This window comes from Anopheles coustani, chromosome 2, assembly GCF_943734705.1.
Source record: "Anopheles coustani chromosome 2, idAnoCousDA_361_x.2, whole genome shotgun sequence".
NCBI classification, from domain to species: Eukaryota; Metazoa; Arthropoda; class Insecta; order Diptera; family Culicidae; genus Anopheles; species Anopheles coustani.
This window is the reverse complement of record NC_071289.1, coordinates 25123224-25140252: the sequence shown is the minus strand read 5'-3', so window position 1 is coordinate 25140252 and position 17029 is coordinate 25123224. Positions and strand designations below refer to the sequence as shown.

At 45.5% G+C, this 17029-nt stretch overlaps 1 protein-coding gene across 1 annotated transcript in view; it reads right to left on the bottom strand.

The window, feature by feature from the left end:
- LOC131266412 (dual specificity tyrosine-phosphorylation-regulated kinase 4-like) overlaps window positions 1–17029 on the bottom strand; it is a 69795-nt gene that overhangs the window by 11340 nt on the left and 41426 nt on the right. Inside the window, exons 3-5 of the mRNA XM_058268924.1 lie at window positions 7269–7569; window positions 2764–2927; window positions 2415–2692 (exon numbers count right to left, since the gene is read on the bottom strand). Coding sequence (XP_058124907.1) covers window positions 2415–2692; window positions 2764–2927; window positions 7269–7569 — 743 coding nt within the window. The remainder of the gene's footprint in view (window positions 1–2414; window positions 2693–2763; window positions 2928–7268; window positions 7570–17029) is intronic.

Here is a 17029-nt window from a genome sequence, read left to right as displayed (position 1 = left end):
GTGTTCGGGGTTTTCCGCGTCGCAATTTTCCCATTATCACTCGTCGGGAGCTGTCGATGCGGAGGAAAGATTTAATTAAAACAACCCAAACAAACTTATCGCACCAGAACTATCGCACAACTATGGGCAATTAATTGCGTTCCGGCCCCATCGCTCGGGAGTTTGCTCCTTTGGCCATCGCCCGTTCGGCGTTGAGTTGCAGAAATTACGGTACGGTAATTTTTTTTTGTTTTTTTCGCGAAAGTAACTCGAAGTTGGTAACCTTTTTGCGGCAACAAAATGGAAACATTTTATTTTTCTTCTCCACCTAACCGGTGCGAAAGGCGAGGAAGCCAAGCAAAACTTGCGGTGAACTTGCGATGCGAAGAAAATTGGACGATTTTGGACAGGACTCCGAAGGTTCTCCAAATGTTTCACCAAAAAAAAAAACAAACCCCCCCCCCCCCCCGAAAACCACACGTAACGGTAATGTTTCGTTTTAGAAGGAAAAGAAAAACCCCTCCAGAGCCAGCCGGTGGAGACGGGAGTGCGAGAAAATGGCAAATATATTGGATTTATTTTGGTTACGGCAGGGATTATTTTTAGCACAACTTGTGCATTTTTTTATATGCAAAGAAAAACTCGGACTCGTCAGAAGAAAAAACCGAAGAAACTGTAACGAAGGACATATGGAGTCGAAAACGAAACGGTTCAAGCGAGCATAAATCCCGTGCGCGCGGGAAAACGGATATCGCGTACACTAACTCACACTCGCCATCGCCGAGGGTTCGCAATTGTACATTGCAAATGAAACCCAAACCGAAGTAAAGCCTTGCACGGCCCTCTGATTGGCAGCAGGACACGGATTGCGTTCGAACGGAAATGGGGAAAGTAGAAAAGTTACCAACCATGCTGGTGAGCTTAAGCGGATTAAGTTGAACGGTGTAATAACGGAACCGGTACTCATTGCCACAGCTCGACGTAACGAAGTTAATCTGCTTTTGTTAAACGAAAAATGTGTGGTCCAATGTTGCACCACAAGGGATGACTCCACCAATTAAATTATAAAGGCCAAGGAGAATCATCGTTTTCTAATGGATTCCTGTTAGTCTGAAACATAAATCTCTACCCTTTTTAGGAAAGTTTGCAAATAGCAACAGTGAGGAGCAACAAAAAAATAGATAAACACTGTCATGGTTCATAATCGTCGATTATTTAACCAATCTTTGGTAGACCGAAAAAGGAAAAACTCCCCCTTCCAAAAAAAAAACGGCGCACGGGACGGCGAAACAACTATCAACCCATCCAGCCATCCAGACGTTAAGGGCAACTTGTGCATGTTCCCACTAATGGGCCCAAAATTGCACCCCATTTACTATTGGGTGTAGAAAGATTTATGGCACCCGACCCAGCGCTACCCAGAGGCCGACTCCCCGAATCGCACTGCGACGGAGCTGAACTTCGACGTTCGCAAACGCCAGACATTACATACGGAAAGAAAATGACAGCGCAGCTACTACTACTACTAGCACAATTGGGCTGCTTTCGACGCGGTCTTAAAAACGATATTGCTCAATCAGCTGGCTGGAAATCGAATCCTTACGGATGGGGAGGCTCCCGTTTAGGACGTGACATGCGAGTTTTGCGAGCAGCGCGTGACGTCAGAAAACGGAACACATGCGTGATTAACAAACTGCCTTATAAAATAGGGGTCGGCAAAGTTCATCTCAACTATAATCGGATTTGTTCACGATGTTAGGTTTGTTTTTTTTCCCAAAAATGAAGATTAAAATGATTGAAACATGCCAGTGTAATATTAGGTGAATTCCTCATATACCTATTGAAAGCCTTTTCCTAACTAGCATTAGTGATGGTTCTAACATTTCCTAGTCTCGAGACTCACGATTCCAAAATCCGGCAGCAATCAGTCGTTTACTCTGTATCCAAAATAGCTTCAAGAAATACAGTTATTATACTCGTTACGATATAAAGTAAGACTCGCAACATGGAAAACATCTCGTACATGAGTTATTTTCACTACTGAGAGCCTTCAAAACCAAAATATTTTAAAATTATTTGAGTAGAGAATTAATTTTAAGTACTGTTAAAGAAATTAGCTAACAGTGTACAACGAACCAAACTGTATTTGTTGAAAAAAATCAAAATTCAACGTCAAGAATAATATTAAAAAAAAAAATTGAATTTCTTATGCTTTATCTACCACCACTTTTTAAAGTTAATTTACTATTTTAAAACTTGATACTCAATTCAAATGGGTTAAGCATTACTTTGAAGACTCTAAATCATCATTTAAGGTACCCGGCCCGCGCTTTCGGTTTCTTTATATAATCATCTGGCCCATTTTTAGGAAATGTATGCCGACCCCTGTTCAAAAAGTGAGGATTCTGGTTCGTCGTGTGCGCCCAAATGCTTACCTCATAAGCTCGAACGTGATGCAGAGATGGTTGCGGAAGTAGAAGTAATCCAGCATGTGGATGACGTTGTGGCTTCCGTCGGCGTCCTTCTTGCGCAGCTCGTCCAATATCCGAACTTCGACGAGGGCCTGATGGTGGAAGCGCTTCTTGTTGCGGATGATCTTGATCGCCACGTACTGCTTGGTTTTGTGATCGAGCGCCCGGATCACCTGCCCGAAGCTGCCCTTGCCGATCACCTCCAGGATCTCGTACCGGTAGCAGATGTGGTCGTGTACGATCTGCAAACGTGGGATGAGGCGGAGATTAGAACAGAGGCTAAAAAAGCTGAGTACCGAGCATGTCACCTTACCTTCTGATAGCATCCATTTTCATCGTCGAAACCGTTGTTCGCGCCGACTCCGGCCTTGGCATTGATCTTGCGTGCGACCAGTCCGAGATAGTAGATTTCCTTGTACTTCTCAATTTCCTGCTTCTCGAAGTCTGTCAGGTGTATGCCGTGGTAGTCGAGCGCTTCTACAAGAGGGTGAGAAGAAAACAGGATACGGGCGGTTAGGAAAATGCGCCAAGGTTCACTAGGTTGTGCAAATATTGAATTAGTGTTCGTCCACGACTCCTCGGGGCTCACATGCTTTACGGCTTTTGTACGCCTTGTTCCAACACCTTCGTGGTCCGAAAGACGGGAAATATTAAATTAACACCTTCCTGAGCGCGGCCACTCCCAGCCCAGGTCCTCACGAAAAAGTCCACTAACCAACCGTAAGCACCCTCCTACACCGCATACACGCCCACTCACGCCCCCCCTTGGGCTCCTCTCTTCAGGATAATGAAGACGTAGAGTGTGCATGGAAGGAAGTAACATTCGTGTGTATCAGTTATTTATAATTCACAACCTGCAGGCAAGGCACGTGAGTGAACCTCCGGGGGACGGTGAGCTTCTGCAACCAAACCGCAATGACTCCCGCCCTCACACACCATCCCTTCATTGCCGAGGAAAAAGGGCGGCATCATGTAAATTGCAAAGTGGCCCTTTGCACCACACACCAGGATAAGTGCAATCCGCGTGCCAACGTGCCATCGAGCCTGCAGCGCTGGTGTTTGCCGTTGTATCTGATGTGTGTCGTATCTTGTCTGTACTAACCTCACAATGCGGAACACACGAAAGCAAGAGGTGGTTCTTGGAGGCTCCAGGTTTAGGGAAAAAGACGTCCCAAGCAAGCCGTCATCGCTCGTTTGTTTGACTCCGTACGGTGAATCATGAGACGTATGTCGTTTTGATTATGTTTACCAATGGTACGGCGGAAGGAAACGTCTTGGTGTCAGCTTAATCCGCGGAGTTGCTTCTAAAATTGTTTCATTTTCTGCCACCGAATCCGAGAGACGTTAGCTTTGCTTCATCATCGTGCACAGCACAACATCGTTCGCAACATCACTCTGACCTTGGAACGTTATCCTTTTTCCACGCGAAAAAAAGGCATGACTTTGCAAACCGGTGTGCCGTATGAATATGGTCTGTACATCGCAATATGTTCATGAATTGTGACACGCTACAAACAAGCGGACGGAACGTTCTTCATCAAATGTTCTTCCCAGAACTACATCTTATCCCCTCGCGAAGGTTAGAATTTTTCCAGCGTTCATGTCAGGAGTTAGGATATTAACAACATTTCCTTATGACACCTCCCCCACCCCCTGTACCGCCTTTGATCTTTGGTAGGGCTCTCTCCAAGGTTGGTTCCAACTAACTGTGGCGTTACACAGGTTATTGTGTGCAATTGTAGACCGTGTGGATTACTGTGCTCGTTTTATCACCCGCCATGATTGGCGCATTGACGATGGCAATTGATAAATGACATGACACTGTCAGCTTTAGATAAAGGTACGCGCGCACCTGGTACGGCAAGTGGAGGATATAATCAAATGGATTTCTATTTATGACCCCATGGCTTGTCGTAAACGAAGCGGTTCAACAATCTCGTCGGGACTTTATGCACAATCCTTCGAAGGTTACGTTTGGTACGGGGAAAATATTTATTTTCTGATAATTTGCAATTGTGATCGTAACAGTTTTGATAACAAAACGAAATGATATACAAAACCATGTAAATAGCACATAATACATTTAAGCATTGATGCCATATTTGTTTCAATAATTTAGTACATTGTATGGTTGTTTTAAAAATACATTGTAGGGGTTTATTATAGCAACTGTGTCCCAATATACCAAAGCTAACACGCTCACACCCTTGTTACCGTTGCCGTAACATTGTTACAATGTATTTTCTAAAAAGTCCAAGGGGAAGATAGAATTTGCCCACAACATTTCCGGTCCGCCCGGACATTGTCGTTCGCGGTCGTCCACCTTTGGGCGTATGCGGATCGGCCAGGACATCGTATGCAAATTGCCCGCCACCGGCAGTCGGAAAACCCTAGACACTAATCACTTTTCCGCCTCCCTTCCGGCCGAACCCGTCGGAGTGGTTCAGTTTCGTTCCGGAGGGAATTGGGAAAGCCAATTCGGAAAACCCGACAGGCCATCCGAAGGCCACGGCACGCAACATGTTCCGTCGTATCGCTGCCGATGGAGGGCAGGGATGAAAGAAAAAACAAATTTCCTCCCGAGGGAACCCAAACCGACCGTGGACCGACGTTTACAGGGAGGCCCTTTCGTCGTCTTGGAACCGTTTGGTGTATTTGTTGGGGCTTAGATCGGGCTTGTCGGTAGGATTTGATAGTGCAATAACCAAACCCCGGCTCATGGCCCTGGTTTTCCCAGCGGATGTATCCTCCCAGTTTCACGGGTTTCGATTATTTTAACCTGCTGTAACTGGTCCGTTGTGCCGTTCGAGCGCGCCTAACATCGACTACGGTAGCGTTACGTCAAACGAAAAATAAAAACAACGGGAGTCGCATTTGACAACATCGACATATTCATAAGTTATTTTTAACTAGCAAAACCCGAACTAGGCGCCCTTCGATAAACGACAGGACGAACTCTATAACAAAATAATTGAATTGATTTCATCGGCGATTAGTAGAAGGCCGAAGTATGGTTCTGATGGCACCGCTAGAAGTCGGTTATTTCTGCACGGGTTGTCTGGTTTATGTTTTATTTTATTTTAAATTTAATATTGCAACATAAATAGCACAATATTGCAATGCAAAACAAGTATATCAAAAGACACGTAAATTTTGTACCATTTCCCGTGTGAAAAAATCTATCAAAACCGCATGTAAAATAAAACACCCACACCCACACACACACAGATACAGATGCACAGGATGTCCATGTCCTTTTTTCCCCTCTTGACATTCGATCTACGAAATCGCCGATGAATACAACTTTACCTCGAAAAACCGACGGGCGGTGGAGCGAAAAATCATTCTGATTCGATTTTCCACCTTTTTAGCCCTGGGTAAAGGCGGCCATTTTTTGTGGAAAAACTAACCACCCTTCAGCAGGTGAAAAGGCGTTGGCAAGTGGATTTCTGTGGAAATGAACTTCGGTTTCGGGTGCCCGAGCTCCAAACGGACCGCAAGGGCTCACGATACATTACATTTGCGGATTTCTATTCTCGCTCCGGTTCAAGACCATTTGCTTTTCAAACGGTTGTGGTTGTGTGTGTGTGGGGAAAAGTGTGTTGTGTTTTGCTATGAACTTAGGAAAAACATAGTAAAAAAATACTTAATAGAAATTTCATCCTTTTTCCGGACTGATTGGATGTTTGAGACCTGTTTATGTTTAATGTTGTATGTTGATTGTATCCTGTTTGCGTTAGCAGCAATTTCCCTTGAACCTATTTTTTCAGGACCAAGGATGCAAAGAAAAAAAATCAATAAAAACCCTATTCACATCAGAACCGGTAGCAAACTAACATGTCAGATGAAAGAACATAAAAATGTGAATATAGTTGTCTGTCAAAACCAGAAAACTTCCCCAAGTTCAACTAGGTGTAAAAAATTAAGATGGAAATGCGTTCCACCGTTTGAAAGCAAGTATTTTCCGCTCATGACTAATAGAAGAAATGTGAAAAGGGTTAAACGAAACGAGTGCTGCGAAACGAAACTTTTCCCAACCATAAAATTTGTCAGACAAGGTCCGAATGATGGTTCAATTTGAGCTTCTGCTTCGCGAATTTTTCTAATTTCTTTGAAGGTGTCGTCTAGTGTAGCATTATCGTAGTGAAGATTAAACCGCTGGCTATATCCACACTCCTCTTTGCAATCTTATCTTTGTTTCATTAGAAAATTGTAAATTTACACCCCTGTTGGATTTGTAGAGTACATGACTGCATAAAACCAAATCAGGTATTTACTTCTCTTTGCGGCTTGTAGTACACCATAATCCTTCCTTCAAACACTACATCATACAACTATTTAACTTGTTTCATAAACCAGAAATCATAGAAAGGACGTATTAACCGACTTTACTCCGAAATGAAAACATTAGCCAAAGATTACGTTGTCCGCCTGAAATTGGACACGTTTCTTCTGCGTTGGTCAGCTTATAAACGTGCTAACAAGCAGCCTTTCCCATTTGTTTATTCCACGAAAAGTTCTCCGCATCATTGGCGCTGAGCCTGAAAGTTGATGAAACACGTTGTTTCGCCATTTTTTTGTACTTTTTTCTCGTGCTTCCACTAGTGTGCGTGCACAGATAAGCCTCCGGTTGTTTTTTTTTTTGCTTCGGTCACTCGAACTCTCACGTATCCTGCGGCCATCGTATAGGGTTTCCCCTTCACATTCACGCACCGTTGCCGACGAAACACGCGGTGGAAAAGCCCTCTCCCGGTGGTCCGGAAAAATCATTGCACAACCGGGCGAAAATCGGACCACCACTCGGAGTCTACTACTTACTTGCGGGCGTCATGGGCAGCATCGGTTTGTCATTTTCCAACTCGGTCGTCGAGTTGTTGTTGCTGGAGGGACTGAGCGGCGGCAGGGCGTTCCCGTGGGCGTCAATCATGGCGGAGCTGTTGTTGCTGCTGCTGTTGCTGCTGCTGCTATTGTTGTTGTTGTTGTTGGTGCTATTGCTGCTGCGGCCAGCCCGGAAGGCGTTCCTGGTGCCGCTGCTGAGGCCGGCGAGTTCGGGCCGCGCGTCGAACAGATGCGCCGTCGCGTCGCGCTCCCTTCGCACCTTATCGTTGTCCAGCTGGACCTGCGGGAGAAAACAAAAAACACAACAGGTGTTAGTAGTGCACATGACGACTCACTTGCGTTAGCAGAAAAATTGCACCAAAAAAACAAACGCGCACTCTTCCCACGATTATAACCTTTGCAACGAGCGGCTTCCTGTCGGCATGGTCGAGCGGAAAACACTTCTGCGGCATAACGCACAGGCAACTCGATCCGAGCAGCTTCGAACGTAACGATTTGCGAGACATCTCCACGCTGCGCTCATAGCCTACTCCTACCCGTTGTCTGTTCACACAAATCCACGCCGGCATCGGAAGAGCACGCGGCCGAACCAAACATTTTCCGAGCACAACACGCACCGCGGACCTCTTCCTTTCGGCGTTCAGCTCGGTCGGCCGAAAAGCTGCAACTGAAAGCCTGACGCCGTCCGTCGTCGTGGTCGTCGTGGCCTTCGCCGAAAAAATAAAAAATAACACGGTCCCGCACTAAGTTTAGACGACGGGAGATTGGCGACTCAAACGTCACTTATCGTTATCAAAAGAAGAAAAAAAAACAGGGAATGGCAAAATCCCGGCGTCTGATAGGCGCAATGGCGGCAACCGCAAACCGGGAAGGGTTGTGGCTTTGGTTGGTATTTGTTTCGGGTTTCGGCCCGAAACTTCCCACGCAAACCATAAACACCGCATTATCTCTATCGATATGCAAATTGGGACTACTGATAATTTGAACTTGACACCGTCCCCGGTGACAAACCGGGCCTTTCCCTCTAACCAACACCACCAGAAAATGCGCCCGATGTGCATTTTTGGTTTTTAAATTATCCCTGCTGCGGTTACCAAAGAGCTCCAAAGTGAAATCGGGCGGTGATTAGTCCAGAGGGAGGGTGGTAAAAAAAAAGAATGCAACAAAAAACAATGCATTAGTCATCGTACCCACTCGCGCAGTGAAAATTAAACATTATCAAGCGCAACAAATTTTGACTACAATCGTTTTTTTGCAGCCGGTTTGTGGTTCCCGATGCCACTTTCTGGCTTCTTCAAATGAAAGGAAAAATAATAGGAAGCTCCCCACGCGACAGCAACGACGATGACGGCGACGGTGATGGGCGACATCATCGGCTTATCGCGGTGATAAAAAGAGGGTTGGCACGGGCAAGATTGTATTTAATCCAGTCAGCTCACTTTGGCGAAAATTCATCACCATTCCGCCGAACCGGATGGTGAAGTGGAAGGGCGCCCAGGACACCAGGTATCACATTTGTTTGTTGTGATTGCGCTTCCGACGAGTGATGCAACGGAAATCGAAAAGCGTTTGTCGGAAGGAAGGAAGGAAGAAGGTGGATGAGACGCTGTGTCGAACACAGACTCAACGCACGCGCCACCAATACCGCTGGACGCCGACGGTTGGGGCCGACGAAAGCAAACATTCTGATCGGCTGCACTCGAAAACACTCGAGAAATGCAGCTCGAGGTGCAGCTGCAGCCGGCTGGAGTGGATGAGGGAGTGTCGCGACTCGGAACTCGGGCCTCTGCAAGGGGGGCCGGGAAGGTGTCTTGAGTATTAGCATAAACCGCTTTGCCGATGCCGGTCAGGTTTTGTGCAAATCACCTGATCCGTCGTGCCAATCGGGAAACGGCACTCTGCAACCTTGAGGTCGCCAATTGCACCAGTTGTCGAACATCGAGTGATGAATTAATTCAGATTTAATTGAATCGTTAGATCCAGTGCAGATTCTGTCCGTTGGTCAGATGTCCGATATGTTAGATATTATTTGAAATTTACTGTTTGTAAACAAATGTTTTTAATCAATTCATATAAATAGAAGCATTTCTTTTATATGATTTTAAATCCACTAATTCAAACAATTCCATTCAACATTTTTTATAGCACTTGGAAATTAATTCTTGTTTATAGAGTTCGGTTTGTTTCAATTTAATGTTAAAAAAATTACATATCTTTTTCATAGGTTGGAAATAATCTCTATTTTTGTACAGTTGTAGAACCTTACTTTCTATTCTACAAACAGCATGAAGCTCAAACAAAATAGTTTATAATCCACAGAACTCTCAATTTAAATTTTTCCTGTATTTATTGGAAGACAAAACGTCTAATTATTGGAGGACAAACGTCTTATCTAATTGGAAACTAATACCATCATTTTTTATTCTGCTAAGCAATGTGGAAATTTATGACAACTTTGTATGGCATTACACTGTTTTCAGGGCCAATTCGTCGGCATCAAGCTGCTCTTTGTTGGTAGTAGGCAGTCAATTGCACGCGCACGGTTTTTGTTTGGCATCGTTAGGAAACACTTTGCCTAAGTTTAACTTTGCCATTATCGGTAGCATCATTGACGCGACGAGAAAAGGTCGCGTTGTTGTCGCGTCAATGTTGCTACCGATAATGGCAAAGTTAAACTTAACAAGCCCAAAGTATTTCCTAACGATGCCAAACAAAAACCGTGCGCGTGCAATTGACTGCCTACTACCAACAAAAAACAGCTTGATACCGACGAATTGGCCCTGAAAACAGTGTATTGCGTCATTAAAGATACCATATAAAATATTTATTTTATAATTTCTATACCAACGCCCAGATTATCTGAAATTTCATTTGACATTTCATCTTAAAAGAAAAGTTTAAACAAATATTTACTAATTTCATAGCCATTATCGTTCTTTGGAAAAAATGCCTACCGCATTATTGCTTTTAGAAAAAATATTAAGTAAAAACTGAATAATGAAAAACTGCTCTCATTAAATTACTTGAACTGAACGTTCAGTTTATGATGGTATGTGAAACTCATAATGTTACGCACACGCTCGTGTGCTATGAGTCATAAATCATGCAACGAAACATTTTGTTTGAAATCCAACCAGATGTGCTTTAATCTGTGCTAATCATTTAGTAGAGTGTTTACGCTTCTCTTGCGCAGCCTCATGCCGTACAGGGACAGGGTCAATCCACTATCGCAACGTCGCAAAACAAGCCAAACCGATCGCTCGTAAAAGGACGCACGTTTCTGCGGGGTTCTCTCTATCAGAAGCATCTCAGCGACGCAGCGGCCACCCATCAACTGTGAAGACATTGTTGTGACACAGGAAGGCGGTGTACATTAAAAACCGCCAACTTTATAGAGCAGGTTATCGCTGACTTCGGGTTTCTTTCTTCCTAGAACGGGAACCGAAGCTCGCGCTTATCGTTTCGCGTCGGAAGGCGGTTGTCGCAATTGTCAATCACGGAGAACGTTACCCTCGGGGGGTTTGCGAATAAAAAGAATCACAATAACGATGACGTGACCACTGTGCGATGGATGCACGCGAGTGCAACCGGAAATCGAGTCAGCGAGCCGTCCAACCGAAGGATGTTCAACGTTCAACGAGAGGCGAGATCACGCTGATCGAGTCGAGCATCTCGATCGGAACTTGGAAATCTCAGGAAACCGTGATCCGTCGAAGTGCGCCGTATGTTGACCTGTGTTTTACAGCATCATCATCATCACCATCATCGTGATGAGTGTTATCAAAGCAACAGTAAAAACAACCGTAGTTGGCCAGCTCCGAGCACGGGTCGCTTCTCGGTCGAGCGCAACGAAAAACCACTCGCGATTTCACCCTTTGTTTGCTTTGTGTCCGCGCCTTCCGAGCGGGAGTTTCGCCGTGCACGTGTTCACGATCGAGCTGGCTGCGTTTGAAAGTGAGTTCATAATGGAACTCCGGTTCGCTGCAGATTGCAAAACGGCGAGTAAAGGCGAGTCTCACCGTCTCGCCGACTTCGACTGCAGAGAAGGCGATAAGAGCCACTAAACCGGGCCTACGCCGGATCGCAGACCACGGGCAACCTGGGGGGGGGGGGGGGGGGGGGAGGAGGCCAACCTTTTTCCGCCCTCGTGCCCAACTGGATCGAGCATTCTGAGGCGGTTTCATTTTTCTTCTCCTTTTGCCTTCACCGACCGCTCGCGGGCGATTAATAACCATTCGAGCTGTAGACAAACCGCACGAAACTCGATAGCGGGTGTGGGGGAGGGGGCGAGCGGGATGGAGTGTGTAGGTGTGAATGTTTGCATGTGTGTCCCTCCCGCCGTTTGCAGCCGACGGTTCCCTTGGAATGTTCCAACTGTGGCGCAAATCAGCTGACAATCCTGTTCTCCAGGCGGGGAATAAAGAAACCCATGCCAACCCACAACGCTACGCCACCGGGCCGGATTAAGAATGTCAGCCAGTTCTTGGGCCGTGGCGGTAGCAGAGACATTGCTTTGTTCATGGCCAAATTTGTCGATGCTGTCTCAGGGCGAGCCCGGGGCTCCGAGCATACGCAGCTACGGATCATGCATTATTCACGGCGGGAACCGAGCGGCGACGATGAGAACATTACAGCCTGCGAACATTTTGGAAGCGATAAAATTTAAGCACGGCGTTTGGTGACTTAATAAATCATTATGGGATTTCATTATTCATCGGTGTTTCACCAAAATAAACAACGCGATTGAATGGAAGTGGAAAAACAAAAAAGCCTTAATTTTTTTAAACATGCCAACATGAAATGATGCGAAAATAACGTAGTTTCCAATCGAACCAGTTTCATTTAAAATTTTACACACGAACATATTGAATTTTCAACAATTGTCAAAACTTTGACAACCAATGAGCCACATGGTGGGTGACAGGCAATTTAGAACATACCAGGAAACTTATAGAGTATTGCACTAATTAAGTGGTAGGCTGTAGTAGCTGTTAAAAATAAACCTTAGATAAAATGTGCATGTGAACCTTCGTAGTAAACCTTAATTAAATCACAATCTTCAGAATAATGATATTATTCTACTTCAAAGCCAAGGATAGACTCCTAATGAATATAACAAATTTTAAAAGTATCATAATTATTTGAGGGTAAAGCTTAGTTTTACCAAAAAAACGGATTGAAACATTTTTATGATTTCATAATTTCTATTAAATTGTTTTGAAACTAAAAATAAATATTTTAGATTTACTGCAAGTTTGTCTTGGGACAAGCACGGTTTATGATTACTTTTTCGTTAAACTAAGTACGAACACGATTTCAGCTTCTGTTTTTTTATTGAATAAAAAACTTTTGAAAATCATGTTAATACGTTTCGAAAGTTAAGTTCAAATTAATTGAAATTCTTAGAAAAAAACCAAAAATGAACTTTATTTGCGTGTTACAAAACACCACCCTTTTTAAAATCGATCATAGTGTAAAAACTATGCGTTATTGCTTGGATTTAATTCAATTTGGAAGAAACTATATGCACAATTTTTCATTTGAATGATGAAAACCAAAGCTTACATATCAGCAAACCAATCAATCAATCAATCTATAAATCAATTTAAACTAGAAACACACCAAGTAAACCACTCTACATGATTTCCAACCAAGGCAGCACTTTGCTCCATAAAAAGCTACAAATGCACAAATTAATATCTAAAGCTCGTAGTGTTGCTGTGCAAAAATAATATCGTTTCCAGCATCCGGCTCCAGTTGCACAGAGAGTCACTTAGATTAACGACTTCCATCCGGGCCGGGTTTTCGAACCGTCAGCCCGCACTTCTCCTCACCGTCCCCGAGCATTAAAGACTTATTGGGTTCGCATTTAATGAAACGCGTCTAAAAATATACCTCCCTGGGGGTATCGGCGCTCACTAACGTCACGGTGGCCGTCACGGTGTGTGTGAGTATGTGACGTCCTTTGGGACGGACGATCGGCCAAAAAGGCGGCCACACCACTCACCCCCCCACCCCCAAGCTCATGCCGGTGGGTCGACCATAAAACTGCCATCAATCTCACACACCCGGCGTTCCCGGGTCAGTCAATAACCATAAAAGTTGATCATTTCAGCAACACGATCAACTGGCCATTTGTTGTTTGAACACGTGTGTGTGTGTGCGTGTTTGGCTGCACAACTAGCGAGTTTGTGGCGCACATCGGGCCCAGATCGTACGGTGCTGCACATCTAGAGCTTCGCATCTTCATCTTCCACCGACACCGACGATGGATCATCGGAGTGAGATGTGCGAAAGAAAAGTTATTAATGCCGTTGTCATAAAACAGCGTTTCGGAACACTAAATGGAACACTGGCTCACGGTGGTGGTGGTGCTGGTTTAGACGGCCGCCGAGGAAACCCCCCGGGAGGCCAAAAATTGGAAAGGAAAAATTGGTGAAACATGTTCGGCTTTCCTCGTCCGAAGGCGAGGAACAAAAACTAATAAAAAATCAATCGTATTTCATGTCGGCCCCGATTGCGCACATATTTTTGGGAATGTGTGTGTGTGTTTTTTTTTTTTTTTGCAAACCTAAGATAAGACGTTAAGGGTCCATCGAAAGAAGGAGAGGAAAATTCGCGAACGCAGATAGATTTCCCTTCCTTATCGTTCAACTCAGACAACCAATAAATGCGATTTGCAAAGGGTGCCAAAACAATTTGTACCACCCCTTGGCATCGCCCCCTTTCGTCACCGTTGAAAAGTGCATCCTCCCGTATGCAACTGCATGGAATGCAATCGTAACACCAGCTGGGCTAGGAAAAGCGGAAAAAATCGAATTACTAGTGACCCGAACGAAGTATTCACACATGCGGAACTGATGGATGGATGTGCATATGTGTGCATGTGCAGTGAAATTAGACACCGACTTTGCAACCCCATTCCTTTCCGATGCACCAACCCGATCCGTGCAAGCGAGCACTTGCCATTTTGCCTGCGTTTAATTGCTTTCGCCTGGAGAGGAAAAGGGCCGAAGAAAGCAAGCGAACCTCGGAACGAAATGGTCCAACGGCAAGGTGGTGTGGTCCTTTCTTCTGCCCATCTTCCAAGCCACCTCGCAAGGGAGAAAAAGAGCCACGGTCCGAAGGGGAAGAAGCCGAAGACGTGATGATTTTATTCCCATCTTTTATTGCACCTTTCATTTTAGTTTGCTCGCGTGCCGAAAGACGATTAGAAAACATTTTTCCACCCCAAAAAAAACTAACTGTAAGCCCCCTTCCTCCTCCCTCCCTCGTCCCTCGATGAATGAGGGCACCCGCCGGCATGGGAGGCGTGTGGGGTGATGGTGTGACCGACTGGAGATTTGTAATTGCCACTTCGCCACCAACCCGGCCAAATCGGGTTTGATGGTAAAATTGTTTCCAAATCGGTATTTTTCATACTTATCTTTACGGCAAACGGCGGGGAGGGAAAAGGCCCGTCTGAATGTACTGTACGCGCCGGAAAAATGGCCACCAAAATGGGATTTCAATCAAGTAAAGCACCATTAGCTCGAAATAATGCTGGCGGTGGAACGGAAAATCGATCGGTTTATCGATCATTAGGTGAAAGATATTACATTATCAGCGGGCGCTAATGAGGACCGTTTCTCCCGACGATGGTGGAAACCGTGGTGTGGTTGTGTGTGTGTGTGTGTTGTCTTGTTGGGTGGTAATTGTTTTTTTTCGCCCGAATTTACTTGTCTACTTAAGATGTGATTTGTTTGTGAAACACTCCACTGTCACAACCTCTTTCCTTCTTTCAGATCAGGAAACAGTTCATAAATCGCAAATAATAACGACTCACATAAAATGGTTCGTTTTAAAGCCCATTAGGTTTTCACTGTTTTCCCACCAAGCGATCGCCGCCGACAAGTTAATCGATCCAATCAAGATCAACAGAGAACGACGCATTTGCATAGGACGTTACGTTACGTTATGGGTGAGCTAAATTCAAATACTTACTGGTCCACGGTCTAACATGGCTGTGTCTGAACGGTCCCGTCGAAGTTACGGGTGTGGGTGTGTTGGTGTGTGTGTTTGTATGCTGTTCTGGACTAGCGACTTATTTTTTTGCTCCTTGCGCTCACACTGTGGGGGTGTAGAGTAGCTGGGCCTACGGGTGGACTTTGCACTATCTTTTACCAGAGCTAGAGCCGGTTCATGCCCGGTCCGAGATACCAGGAGGGTAGAAGGTACCTGGCGTACACCTACGGACCTACCGAAGAACCGCCTGATCCGGTCCTGGGAGCGAAACTGGTTCGAGAATGTGCCGCCTGTTTGATTGCTTGCTGGCGACTCCACGCGAAGGACAGGTTACGCGTTCGCCTCTGCTCCAAACGAGTCTTGGTTCGAGTTCTCCTTCCCACAGGATCTTTTAGAACGGTGGATCTCGTAAAATCAAAACACAACACACACAGATTGGACACTTTTCCAGCGTTACGTTTCCCTACCGCTTAGGAGGGTGGGTGGAGGGTGACTCTGGGGGGAGTGGAAGCTTCCTAGTACCTCTAGCCAAGGGATTCTGCCTACTCTCTTCGGGCCTTCACTTGCTTCGAAATAATTTTTGGGCAATCTGTAAGCGAAAGAAACAAAAAAGGGGAAGAAAAAAAGAAAAATACGGTCAGCGGATTGTGGCGGAGGAGAGAGGGAGAGAAAGAGAGTGCGTCCCCTGGTTTCCCCGTATCTCCAGGGATAGACGAAGACTTTGTTTGGATAATTTTAATTTTAACATCTCATCAATAACTTGTTTTCCTTTTCTGTTCACCTCGCGCCGGGTGAATGCAGTTTTCCAACTGGCCCGATGCCAACCGTTGCATCGAGATTGGGATCTTGGAAACATATTTACGACCCCCTCGGTACTGATCCCGACCAGCATCCTCCCACTTTCCTCGGGAAGAATCCTCCCACCTCTCGGGGTGTTTTACACTCGAAGTCGTAATCGTTTTCGCACTCGCCTTCCGGCACTATGGACACTTGACTGCTCGATCGGGAAACCGTCCCGAAAACAACCTCTGCCTTGTGCTTCGACGAGTGATGGGTGATTTGGAACGGGTGGGAAAACAACATCAACGCACTGGAAAAGAGGGTGGGAATTGCATTCCACAACACCTCCCAGTGCAGTTTGGGGAATGTTGTCGGAACCGGGTTTAAAAATAGTTCTCCACCACGGACATGTGTTTACAACATTGTCTTACTATCTTCGGGCAAAAGGAAAAAGGGGGAGGTGGTTTGATGGTTGCCGGATGTTATGGGATGATGATCTGTAAACAATCAATTACTTCGGTCCGAACGCACCGTTCACTTTTCCCCGCGCCACTGCAGCCGAGCCGATGCAATTTTCCAGTTGAAAGAAGCAATACGAATGGGGGAGGCGAGAATGAAAGGAAAAGCGAACGCAATCTGACCGCTTGGTTTTTCCGCGCCCGCCAGAAGAGTGCATCGAGACGGACAGGCGGGATGATGAAAACATTTTAGTTTACATTTCAGCGTCCGGCCCGCGGAAAGGGTTTCTTCTATGGCACCTTCCAAGCCCAAGCACACACACACCCATACACGGTTCAACCTACCGGGCGGTATGGAAAAAAGGCTCCTGTTTGTTTTCTTTTTTCGCCCACCCCCTCCCAAACCGCTCCTTTTTTTTTAATTGAAAGAAAACCCGGGAGGCGGGCTCAGCTGGATGGGGAAAATGCGGTTTCGCTGGATGCCGGCGCGTTAATAGA